Genomic DNA, 12,817 nt, shown 5'->3' with positions numbered 1-12,817 from the left:
TGGACATAATAGGTAATATAAAAACATAATACAAGGTAATCATCAATGGTTACCATAATGCCTCCCGCTATCTCTAATAGAATTGCCTATAGCATTAGTTATAATGCAATTGAACAAAATAGTAAAGAACAAAACCGACAAAACCAAAACATTGGAGACATTGTAGGTCTTCAAAAGTAGATAAAAGTCAACGAGAATGGGCGTTATAATGAATCTCATTATCTTCTCAGCTGATGCCTAAACTTTCGAACCTGATACTATCCAGGTAAGCCACAGTTCTTAAAGTGTCATATTTAGAGTCAAGACCAAGGTTTGGATAAAGAGACAAGCTGAACTAAGTGTGTAAGAGGGACACTTTCACAGAACAATAAGAGATTTTCCAGGAAATGGTTCTCCTCAACTACCTCATTCAATTTCTCACCATCTTATATTTTTGCAGACTCATTCTGAATAAACTAATTCTTCCTCATGTACAGGAATCCCCAAAACCCTCTCAAAAGAGTCCATTATACATGCAAACATCAGGATCTGAGCTCTCTAATTTGTAAACACTGAAGAAAATCAAAACATTAAACATTTATTTTATAGTGTCAAGGATATGTGAAACCATGACCTGTAAATGGTTCCCATGAAGCAATACATTCATAGGAATCTAAAAATATTAGGGCAGCAACTTGACCTCACTGTTATTTCCCAGATACAAACACAGCCCCGGGAGTGTCCTGGCCCCTTGAAACTCCCAGCTGCCCAGAAGTTACCTCTTGTCAGATGACGGAAGGCTCTTGGGAGGCTCTATCCTGATAGTTGGGTCCCACTCTCCCGGCGGAAGGACAATGACCTCATCCAGGAACTCGTCAATCCCAGCGATCAGGTCATGCCTGTCTTTAGCTTTATAAGCAATGTCATGGAAAACCTACAAAAAGGTAACAGAAGTGTCAGTCCAACAAGGGAACTGTCAGCTCGACCCACACCTCATTGAGCTGAAAAATGTAATCCATAATTCACTGACATTATTATCAGAGAATATTCTTATATTCTATATTGTTCGGCTTGCTCCAAAATACTTATTTTTAATTTTGATTTTGTGGTGCTGGATATCAGAGACTTATGCAAGCCAGTCAGTGTTTTACATTGAACTATGCTGCTCACCTATTCTAGGGATTTTATGTATTCTTACAATGAACTCAAAGAATATAGTGGAGATGGGGAAATAACTATTTTAAATGGGATTTTTCCCTATCAATACTGTAAAATGCCATGCCTTTCAGTAGAACTCCTTTGGTACTACTCCCTGTAGAGTTGCTGAAGAGCCAGATGAATACAGTTTGGAGATAGACAATAAAGAGTCACTCCCTGATATAAAAACTACTGGGGCAAACAACTGCTGGTAATTCAAGAAGAAAAAGTCCAAGCTAAGTATTAAGATCAGATGAAGACTAAAAACACTGTGGTTCTCAAACACATAAACAACATGCACTACTAAAAAAAGATTAAAATTTAGGTTGTATCAGCAACACACAAAATAAAATAATCTACTTATATGATCATATGTCTCCCTTTAGCAAGGTAAAAGCTAACCTATCCAAAGGAGCAAGCTCCATAGCAGGAATTCCCAAAAGATACACCATCCTTTTGTCAGCTTTCAGTCTTCTAACCAAGGTGAACATCTGGAAGTTCTGCACATATCAACCAAAGTTTTCATACTTCATAAGTCAAATCATTTAGCTTCCAGAAGAAATGTTCCCCGTTCAACACTTTACCAACTTGTACATTTCTACTGAATCTATTCTAGAAAGGCATTTTTAAAGCTATCAGTTGAATAACAATTTAATGGCTTGGGGACTGTGGAGTTGGCAGAGGGCAATCAAAGGTCTGGCCCGTCCCATGGCAGACACTGCCAAGTCCACTTCAGTTTCTCTTGCTATTGCTACCACAGAGACTGGAGAGTGACACACACTTCCCCAGCCAACCCTGGACAAAGACTGACAGCTCCAGCCCACGTGACAGAAGAGAAAGGTTGTTTGGAAAAACTTTAGATTACTTGGTTAACAAAAAGAGAAAGAGAGAGAGAGAGAGAGAGAGAGAGGCCATACACCTCACACTCCTCTACCCTTTTGTCCTATGCTGACTGGACACAAAATGATGAGCTCATTCCACACTTTTCACAGTACTGATGGGATGAACTGCCATCTTAAAAAGAGCCTTAGCTCTCTGCTGATCTCTAAGCAGTTAAGTCAAATGAACCTCAGCCACTATCTACCTCCTGACTTTCTGTTACATGAGAACACTAACCCCAGACTGCTTAAGCCACTATAAGCCGTAAATTGTACCCTGAAGCATTCCTAGTTAATGTACCTCCAGAGAAAGACTTTTAAAAAATAAGGAAACTATAAACATGCAAAAATAAACAAATGAATTTACTACAAGCAAAGGAAAAAGTGTTCCCGCAAGGGAAAAATAACAGCATTCTTATACTGCAAAGTTTTCAAACCCAGAAAAAGGCAACCACCTGCGTTATCAACACACAAAGCCTTTGTGGAGAAGTGTTAGTTCTCTACCTAAAATGTGGGGAAATCAACATCAAGTAATGACATAAAAGCAAAACACTTGGAAATATAGAAAGTTAGAAAGACATGGAAACAAAAATTAATGATACTATATCCAACAGTATTTCTACTACCATAAGAATAGCTCAGTTTTAGTAAACCTCAAATGCACATACAACACCCTAGCTATTACGAGAGTGACTGAGATCACAATTCCGAAGTACTAGAAACTGTGCAGTGACTGTAGCTGAAGCAGTATAATATATATCATACTTCCCACGAAGCAAGAAACCCATAAAAATATGTGTTCTCTAATACCTAAGAAAAATACACGATCCATTTACCTATGCGTTGTTATATAAAACATGATTTCCAAAATAATATACTATATGGCCATATAGTATATTATAGTATAGTAGATTATTTCAATTCTAAGAATTAATATATTAAACACTTTAAGAGGTAAAGTTATTACAGTGACCTCGAATGTTTTAAAGAATATTTAACATACATCAGTTTTAAGAGCTGAAAATATGTGATGATCTAATCAAGATAAAGGCACATCCATCTCCTTAGATGTGTATGTCATTGGGAACATTCAAAATCCTTTTTCCTAGCCATTGGAAACAATTAATTCCAACCATACTTAGCCTACCATGCCTCAGCTAATCACAAACTGTATGCATGCATTGGAACATCAGACTTTAACCTGAGAAAAGGTTATGTCAAGTAAAAATATTTTCAGTTTTTAAAAGATTTAAAAATGTTCAGAAAAAGAAGGGAAAGACTGGGGATATCTCAATGATAGAACATTTTCCCCTGGTTTCAATACTCAGTACCTCCAATAAAAAAGGAAAAGGAAACTATGTTTATGTGTTTTCTTCCAACACTGAGTTAAATCTACTGCAGACAAATGCACACATGACTTTTAAAAATTCTACTCCATAGGTGTCATCCACCAACTGTACCTCGAATCACACAAAGGCCTGCTGCCTGCACAGCTGCAGTGAATGAAGTGTGCTGGTGTGTTTGTGGATACGCTGACCTTCAGTAAGAAAGCAGCAGGAGGACGGTCACAGCACCCTGGCTTCCCATCCCTACCTCATCAGACATCAAGGTTGCAATGGCTCTGCCGATCTCATGGTACGACTTGGCTTTCCCCTTAGGACCTAAGAGAATGAACAAGAACCTAATGGAAAAGAAAAGAAACAGAAACTGTAATACAAATTTCACCAAGTTTAACATGCATAATGCTGAACACTTTTACTTTAGTTCATAAAAAAGGTTAGGTCTAGAACTCATCTTTAAAACAAAGGTAATGTTCTTGATAACCTGAAAAATATTTTCACATGGTTGCAAAACACAAATCATTGTTCAGTTTATTTAGAGGCAAAGGCGAATTCAGCATGGAAACTTGAGAAGCCTCTTCGGGAGCAGGAAAGGTTTTCTTCATGTATTGCGAGAGTTGTTCCATTTTTCTGTTTTAAATTTCCTTTTTTCTCATTTATACCGATATCTGTAATCTTTGGAGCAAACCTGTTGTGCATAGTAAGACTTAGTACATTTTGGGATTTTGCTGACTTTCCTGTGCCAACATGGGCAGTGACAATGATCCTCTCCATACTTGTGAGAAATATGTCTACTCACAAGTGACTGGAAATCAGCAAATACGAAATCTTCACAAGCCACATGCTGACAGACAACGCAAGGAAAGACAAATATGAGAGAAATTCTCAGTAAAACACCATTCACAGATGGTTAAGATATTTTTGCGGGTGTCCTCATTTTCCTTTCCAAACTTGTTTTCTTAATAATGCACAAAGCATTGCTCCGTAGTACACAGGTCCTCAAAATGTGCAGTCCTGAGCTTGGTCCCACTTATCATGTGGACAAACGCCCCTCCCTGGGTAAAGATAAGATGTAGTCCCCACTGGGGAGGATGGAACATGGTAAATAAATGAATACAAAATGACTGGATAAATCCCTGCCTGGAGACTGACCACATCCTACCTAACAGCGAGAAAAGGAGAACAATGTCAATGATGCTATTAGAGGCTGCACGGCTTTGTGAAGCCCACTGGAAATTTCGTGTTCATCACCTTATTTCACTCTCCACATAAGCCTCTGCAAAGAGGACAGCTCTACTACTGCTGTTTAATGGTGAGCACACTGAGACTGATGGACGTAACTGATGATCTTAACAAGTGACAGGTGCTGCAGGTCAGTGGCCCTGGGCTCACTCCTGAGCACCAGAAATAAAATCAAAAGAATAGTAAACGGAGGGAGCAAAGATGGTGGATAGATAACAGCTGGCTACAGAGGCTCCCTGAGATAGTCAACTTAGAATTAACATAATAAAGTGTGGGGAGTCCTAAACAGAGGGAGATGAATTCTCTCATCCCAAGAAGAAACCAAGGTGAGAAGAACCAACAAACATACATTCCTGGGGCTACTATTGGAACAGCTAAAGGTTCAGTGCTCCCACTGCAGCAGGTGACTTGCTGAGCCATCCAAGGTCCTGCCACTTTGACTCACTGGAGGCGCAGTTACACTGAGGTCAGGGGTCGGCCAGCTGAACAGAAAGCTGAACTGGCAGGGAGCCTGCATCGACCTGTGGTGAGTGACGGGATTGAAGCCATTCCACAGAAAGGGGGGCTCTGGCGGATGACATTCTGGGACCTGGCAGGACTGGCAAGTACAAGGTGCAGCAGTGACTTCAGTCAGTTGTTCCCTTCCCAAATGGGGTTGGTGGAGTGAGGTAGGCCTGGGTCATGTGACCTGGCTGAGACCAAATAGGTTATCTGAAATCAATTCCCTAGGGGTGGCGGTACACACTAATGCAGTGAAGCCTAAGAAGTTTGACTGACTCGGAGGGGAGGTGGTGCACAGCAATACAGTGAAGGCCTTAGCAGCTTGACTGATCCAGAGGGAAGAGGCCAGCATACACTGGCCCTGTTTGCAACTTACTAGCACACTGCAGCAAGCAGGGTAACCTAGCCAGCATGCTTCAGAAGAATTGTAACCAACAAAGAAAGAATCCGGGGCCTCCTGGAAGAAACAAAAAAGATGGGAAGAGGAAGCAACAACAAAAAGTCCCCAGGTCCCAACCCTGAGAACACTGACCCAAGACAGGTAAATACAAAGGAGAATGAGGACAGCAAATAGGCAATATCAGACACGGCACCAGTGGACATAAAGAGATATATTTGGGACCTCATAGACAAGTTCAAAAGTGAAATATTTAGCCAAGTAAAGCAAGATATAAGAAGATTAATAAAAGAGATACTAAGCACCCCTCATGCAGACACAGATGGAAGAAGGGAGGAACTCAAACAAAGGAGAGAACCATTTGATGAAGAATATAAACAAAATATAGAATACATGAAGCAGATTCAAAGAGATTACCAGGAAATTAAAAACTCTATGGAAAGATGGCAAATCTGCTTGACAGAAACTAAGGAGAGATTATCCAAACTGGAGGACAGCTTTGCAATGTGGGGTTATGAAAGGGAAAATTTTTAAAAAATAACAAAGAAACAAAAACTAACAATACAAAGGCTAGAAGAAGACAAGAGGATCTATCACTTGAGAATAAAGAAAGTCAGTGAAGAAGCAGGGATATAAACAAAGGAGCTACAAAGGCTATTCACAGAAATAATTAAGGAAAACTTCCCAAACATAGGAAAAGGAAATGATATCCTGATGTATGAGGCATACAGAACTCCAGCCACCTACAACAAAAACCGAGCTACACCCAGGCATATCATAATCAAGATCCCAGAAATTCAATATAAAACAGAATATTAAAATTTGTTAGAGATAAACAGATCACCTATAAAGGAAGGCCCATCAGAATCACAGCAGGCTTCTCAATACAAACCATCAAGTCAAGAAGAGCCTGGAGTGAAATATTCCAAGCCCTGAAAGAAAATAACCTCCAATTCAGATTGATATACCCTGCTAAACTGTCTCTAGAAATTAATGGAAAAACAAGATGCTTCCAAGACAAAGAGGAACTTGGAAATTCACAACCACCAATCCAACTCTACAGAGAATATTGCAGGGCATTCTAGAGAGGGAGAAAAGTACTAGGATTCCAGGAACAGTGGCAGAGAGGCCTCAGCGAATGGAGCAGAAAACAGAATGAAGAAGATAAGCAGACAACTGATGGCAAAAAAAGAGCATAACAGAAATGAGGCAGAGAAGGTTGGTTATAAACTCTAATACAGATGACCTTAATATACTAAATTTAAAAAAAAAAAGAACCACATGTGGAGTAGATCAGGAGGCAGGGTCCACCTAGATGCTATTTATAGGAAATATAATTAACATGAAAAAGAGGACATGGACTGAAAATCAAATATGAGAAAACAATGCTCAATGTGACAGAGAACCAGAGAGTAATAGGGGCAACCAGACCAGTATTTGTGGATAGGATGGAAAGACAGGCTTTAATAGGTAAAGGAATACAATTAGAGATCAAGTCCAGGAGAGAGAAGGTTTGGAACCACTTAGGTAAATAGCAGGTTGTCCCTCCTACCTAATTTAAGACCAAGGGTCTTAGACCCAAAAATGCACAGTGTACCCTGGGGAAGTGAAAGAGGAGGGAGAGTCTTAAAAAGATGGCAGAATATATTGTTAATAGTGTATCAGGATTTAAAACCCACATTAGTTGCACCACTCTGCTTAGATAGATTTTATTCTGTCCCAGTTTGTCTACTTGCATTAGATTTGAGGGCACAGACAGCTATCCCAAAAACATCAGGATATAGGACAGTGATCATCTTTAATTTCCTATTATCTTAATCTGGAGCCCTGTATGACTGTTTTATCTTGACTGATCTTCATTAAATCTGGTTTGTTTGATTGCTGTTTGGTATTGACATATTTTATTCAAAACTGATATGATTGATAGTATCAAGTCTGAGAGTACAGGCAACTACACTAAAGGTGACAAGACTCTACAATACACATTCTGGTTTCATTACTGCCTGTTTTTGAAGTTTTATACTATATACAAAGTTGTGTTTTTATTAATACTGGTATGTACTGATATATTCAATTATACTATGTCTGATGATATAGCCAATTCTATTGAAGATAACAAGAGACAACCCAGGAACTATGGTAGAACTCTTTGTACAGTGGTCTTATATGTCTTTTTCGTTTCATGTATTTATAGCAGTATGTTTTGTTTTGCCTTGCTTTGTTTTGTTTTTCCCTCTAATATAGAAAGGGTAAAAATACATGTTAAGACTCATGCATGTGTAGAATCTATAAACAGTGTATGGGAACTGATCTTATGACACATGATGAAATGAACAGATACTTTGAAGAAAAAGAGACACTAAAGTACCCAGTGCTGATCCTGGAGTGTCATAATGTGAAACCCAGCAATAGTATTATTCTTTGCTCAGAGTGATATTAGCCCACTTGGGTTTGTTCAGTCTCAACATAATTGAAGATATGGATAACTGCATGTATGTTTAAGTGTATAGGATTGATAACCATATTTCTAAGGTTTTGTTGGATAGTTGAATAGAACTGATTGCAGTCCCACTGTTTGAATCCCCACTTTATATGCTCCACTTTAGTATCTTGAATAACTATTTGTTAGAGGACAGTATGTAAACATCAACTAGTGATTTCTTACTGTTCATTTTTTTCTCTGAACATATGTATTATTTCTACCCATTTTCTGTTTTGTTTAGTGTTTCTTTAAATAAAATTTTTAAAAAAGAGTAGTAAATGAAGGGCTAAAGATAGGCTTTCCTACCTTCTGTTCTTTCAACCACATACTTCTGCCCAATATCACCTGCACAAGCAATATCCTAGGCCTGTGATTCCACAGAGAAAAACCATCCACAGTAACTTCCACAGCAAGGTTTTATAATACCAGGGATGACTTGCCACATTGTTATTTTATTATTTACTTCTCTATCTTATATTAAATTTAAAATGATTTACAACTAGTATTCTCTAAAATGTTAGGGTCTATTTCAAAATACTGTATATTTATGTAGAAGATAGAAAAAATAATCCAGAATTAAGAAAGCAAAAGACTATTGAAAGTTTAGATATGCAGATTTTACTTGAGGATAATCGTGAAACCATCCAGTATTTATTTGTGCAGAAACCAGCTGAGGAGGGGATGGCACACTCGCCGCTGGTGATCGCACAGTGAGGGACCGAACAAGGAACAGGCAGCATGAAGGTCCCCCGGGCATGGAGAAATCAGGGTCAGAACTGCATCTCACTTCCGCAGACACTAAAGTTTAACTCATACTGGAATTGTTCTTCCTTGTCACTGACCACTAGACATATAATCATGTATCACTGCATACAGCCTTGTAAAGTACTACTTTATGACAGTGAAGTGGACTTTCTAAAGGGACTTATCTTTGTTTTGAGTGTATGAAAACACATTTAAAATGTATCACTAAAGCAAACTATCAATCCCATTAAGAAATTCTAGTGGATGACTATATTTCCTGGCTCTATTTTCCTGCCTGCAGATGGACAGCTGCCAAGAAGACAACAAGGACACTATTCTAAGCAAAATGTGCAAATGTGGTGCCACACAAAAAAATATGTCACACTTTGAATCCTTACTGTACTTTTAAAGAATGGATTTCTTCTACCTGCCATTCTGTATTACTTCAGAGCATCTATGGATTAACTTCTCAGTAATGCATGATACCCAAAACCTTTCCAAACCACCCTGTAGCTCTTCCTACCTCTTGCTAATACCCTTATCATGATTCCAACTTATGAATACATGTTATATACACTATCAGCTGACATGCATTAATCACCAGGTTGACCAAATGGCTCCAAGCTGAAAGACTCACTTGTTAGTAAAACAAACAAACAAACACCCTCAATGACTAATAGGAGTTAAACTTGGGCAGGAGATGGGTGACTCCTCCAAGAATGATAGAGTATGACTGTGAGTTAAATCCTATGAGGTGAGGCACACATCTTCATACAACATGTTGGTCTCTACTAAATAATAACAAACAATGACAGGAAGCAACAGATCAATGGTGTCTATGACACACATGAGGTGAGAAATTTGCAGGCTCAGTAACCTAGATACAAAGGTACTAGTCCTCTTCCTGGAACCTTTTTAAAAAGTTTAATGAAAAATCACCAACATGGCGACATGCTGTTAAACTTTTCTGGTGTCAGGAACCACTCAATAAATTCACCTTCTTGCAACAAGAAATAGAAGGAAGCTGATCAACCACGAGTGGTAGGAAACATTACCTCAAGCCAGGAACTTCATCTGCAGGAACAAAGAGACCCTAAACATGCCTCAGATCTGCAAAACGCTGTGGAAATGAGATGCAACATGGGAGAAAGCGGGGCACGCAGAGCCACCTCTGCCCCACTCACAGTCTCCCCTCCCCTCTGTGAGGAAGCCTCAGTGGTTACAGCTCCGTGATGGAAAGACAGCCTGGCAACACAGCTTTTACTGAAAACTTCTTTCTTAACCAAAGCTGATTTTTGTCAACCAACAGATGTTATTTTTAACCAGAAGCTTTTTTCTTTATTAACAAATTAGAGCAAACACCACATTTGTGTAGCTGGAAGGGCAGAGACCATGTTGACAGCTCAGAAAAAAAAATAATTTATGTGCTGAGTTCCTTTTATTCACTCATAATGAAATAAGTCAGACTTTGAATTTTTAACAGTGCCTGGTTGTTTCAAGCATCTTCATGAGGCCCTTTTCTACTTTTGTGAGCTTTCTCAAATGACTAATTATGCCTGGAAAGGATGCCTCTAGCATTCTCCATAACAAAAAGAAGTACCAGATGATGCGCTTCTGGAACCAATGGCCAAAGCTCACATTCACTAAATAATTACAGGCAGAAACAGCTTAATATCCGAAATGGAGCCAGCCTTCCTAAACCACTCCATCTTTTCAGAAAGGATGTCTACCCCGCTTTCCTGATACATCATAGCTATTTCTAGAATAAACTCAGCATGCACTAATCTCCTTTCCCTCAGAACAACAGTGAATCAAATAACCCATTTATTCATATTTAGCAGCTTTGGAGAATGTGGCTAAGCTGCACCTTTCACAGTGTATTCACGAGGATCACAAACCACCACAACTAACTACACTGCATTTGGCTACCACCAGAAAGCAATTAGACTAGTGGGAACTAGCAGGAGCTCTGTCTCAGTCCTGTGAATGACTGTTTTTAAATGGTTCTAAAAAATAAGTACAAACTATTTTTCTTAGGCAAGTAATTATTTATAACATAATATATATTAACTTACAGTATGATAAAAGGGTAAACATCTTGTTACTTTGGAGTACTAAAGAACCATTTGCCTTAGATATACAACTCAAGACCAAAAAATTATAAAGAAATCTAGGATTTTTAATGTACTTCATGGGAGAGGCCTAAACATTTTTTTCTCGCCCATTCTAAGTATCTCCCTAGGCTCTCCCTAAAATCTGGCCTCAAAGTCAGAAATCTGCATTCATTTCTAGCACTGATAGTCTTCCCTTTGCCTCTATCTTTCACCTATAAAGTGATAGTAACAATATTTACCCCACATTTAGCTCAAAAATGAGTGGGCAGCAGCCTACCAAGTTCTCAAACATCACAGACCACATTTTGTTTGCTTTCACACAAATGGTATAAAGGCCTGCCTAGACTGACATCTGACATCTACCCACTCAGCTGATAGCCTTACAGCTTCAAGAAAAGGCTAAAACAAATGGATCAGTAACAATAAGCAGAAAAATGTGTGAAGCTACACAAGGGATCTCTAGAGCCACGCTTCTAAACAGGTGCCCGGCAGTCAAGCCGCTTACTAGGAACACTGATGCAATGATAATATTGGAGTATCTTTCCTCCACTTTTAACAGGAAAGATGGTCATAGAAGATCAGACTGTCCTGTTGTCTCCATGCAGTGTGACAGAGTAGTACTCACTTTGAAGCCTCTCCTGGAAGGCAGACCAGTCCTTAGCAATGACCATCACACTCCTTAGGAGATTTCCTTTATTGGATCTCACAGGATGTACCCATGGTAAATGGCCTCAGATTGCAACTAAAATAATGAATGTAACTCCTGTCTCCACGATTACAGCCTTTACTGGTTTTCAGGACAGCAAATAAATGACTATTTGCTCAGAAAATGTTAACATGCAAGGATATATTTATTGCCTTGACACAGTTTTCTAATATTACTGAATTATACTCCCTTGGATAGTGTGGCTTCTCTCATTAATTAAAATGATGCTCTATTTCACCCCTAAATGAAGACCACCCTCTCAGACCAAAGGAAAAAGAATCAGCCAAGCAAGAAAAGACTACAAAAGGGACACAAAAATGACTCCGATTCTCTACTCAATGCATATGTACTTTGTGAGGCAAAAAGGCCTTTTAAAATAGTTTTTTTATTTGCAGTCTCTAAAGAAAAATAGTCATAAAAATGAAAAGGCAACAGCAATTTTCTTTAACACTCCCTGGCATGTTTTTTTTTTTTCTTTCAAGCCTCAGTAAAGTTAGTCTAAAAAGACATAAATAAAGCTAGCTGCTGGGGCCTGAGCTGGCCTCCAGCCCTAGCCCTGCCTGAGTCAGCGGTTTGCCAGGTGATTGCTCAGCTAGAACTGCAAGGATCTGCTGGACCATTTTCAAGCAAAAAGCTAAGTTACAGAAAACACAAATCATGATAATCCCATTAACTGAATAAGCTATGATCATCTCCTTTCCACTGTTGTTTTTCCAAAGATTGCCCTATATGTCATCCCTATTTGTGCCTAAGAAATTAAACATTGGGTAAAAAAGCATCCACTAACAATGGCCTGAATTGAGAGACCCAAAGGAAGCTTTCTCTCTCCTAAGTTTCCTTCTACCCTGGCTCAAAACAAAGCATGAGCTTCTTGCCACTGTTGGTTAATAATCATGCTCTAAAGATCTGAGCTCCCTAAGGAGGATTCGCTGACCTTGGCATTCACAGAAGGAAAAGGAAAGGACAGGAGAGAGACACAGTCATCTTCCCCTGCCCTGGGACCTAAAGAAAGCACACCCACCCAAAGTTCTATCATATGGTAATTTCCTAATGTCAGACCAAGCACCAGTTTCTCTTTAAACTTTTCCTCAGCACAAGTTTAAGTGAAGCATTAACTTGTTTTAAAATAATTGCAGCCTTAAGTCAAGCTTCCTGAAGTCCAGGGAGCACAGCATCAAAGGAGCAAAGAGGATTCCAGGTCCTGCGCGGTGCCACAGGAACAGGGCCACAGCTCTGG

At 39.1% G+C, this 12,817-nt stretch overlaps 1 protein-coding gene across 10 annotated transcripts in view; it reads right to left on the bottom strand.

Moving 5' to 3' along the window:
* Nucleotides 1–12,817, bottom strand: part of Slc4a4 (solute carrier family 4 member 4) — a 329,139-nt gene that overhangs the window by 95,240 nt on the left and 221,082 nt on the right. For all 10 annotated transcript variants that reach the window (XM_063240311.1, XM_063240312.1, XM_063240308.1 and 7 more), the window contains 2 exons: nt 3,648–3,735; nt 759–913 (listed from right to left, as the gene is read on the bottom strand). In XM_063240311.1, coding sequence (XP_063096381.1) covers nt 759–913; nt 3,648–3,735 — 243 coding nt within the window. The remainder of the gene's footprint in view (nt 1–758; nt 914–3,647; nt 3,736–12,817) is intronic.

This window comes from Cavia porcellus, unplaced genomic scaffold (genome assembly GCF_034190915.1).
Source record: "Cavia porcellus strain 051 isolate PalLab524CR breed Dunkin Hartley unplaced genomic scaffold, mCavPor4.1 scaffold_30, whole genome shotgun sequence".
NCBI lineage: Eukaryota > Metazoa > Chordata > Mammalia > Rodentia > Caviidae > Cavia > Cavia porcellus.
The sequence above is the reverse complement of the archived record's forward strand: the minus strand, read 5'-3'. Positions and strand labels throughout refer to the sequence as shown.